At 72.7% G+C, this 443-nt stretch overlaps 1 protein-coding gene across 1 annotated transcript; it reads left to right on the top strand.

Annotated features, from left to right (window-relative positions):
- Positions 1-6: 6 nt before the first annotated feature.
- On the top strand, positions 7-383 carry LOC103251812 (lon protease homolog, mitochondrial-like; the record flags this gene model as incomplete). Its single annotated transcript, XM_008050434.1, has 2 exons — positions 7-140; positions 219-383. Coding segments are annotated over exons 1-2 (276 nt in total), but the record flags the coding sequence as incomplete, so codon positions are not given.
- Between the last annotated feature and the right edge of the window lie 60 nt (positions 384-443).

Genomic DNA, 443 nt, shown 5'->3' with positions numbered 1-443 from the left:
TGGAGGTGACGGGCCAGCTGGGGGAGGTGATGAAGGAGAGCGCCCGCATCGCCTACACCTTCGCCAGGGCCTTCCTGATGCAGCACGAGCCCGACAACGACTACCTGGTGGCCTCCCACATCCACCTGCACGTGCCCGAGGTGAGCCCCGGCCCGCCCCGGCCCGCCCGCCGCCGCCGCCGCCGCCGCGCCCGCTCACCCGCCTCTCCCCACACACAGGGCGCCACCCCCAAGGACGGCCCCAGCGCCGGCTGCACCATCGTCACGGCCCTGCTGTCCCTGGCCACGGACAGGCCCGTGCGCCAGAACCTGGCCATGACCGGCGAGGTCTCCCTCACGGGCAAGATCCTGCCTGTGGGTGGCATCAAGGAGAAGACCATCGCGGTGAGTGTCCTGTCCCTGTCGCCACGCTCCCGGGCATGCGCGCCGGCCGCCACCCGCGTT

Source organism: Carlito syrichta, unplaced genomic scaffold (assembly GCF_000164805.1).
Source record: "Carlito syrichta isolate Samal-C Ts95f unplaced genomic scaffold, Tarsius_syrichta-2.0.1 Scaffold145919, whole genome shotgun sequence".
Lineage (NCBI taxonomy): Eukaryota > Metazoa > Chordata > Mammalia > Primates > Tarsiidae > Carlito > Carlito syrichta.
This window is presented reverse-complemented; position numbering and strand designations above follow the sequence as displayed.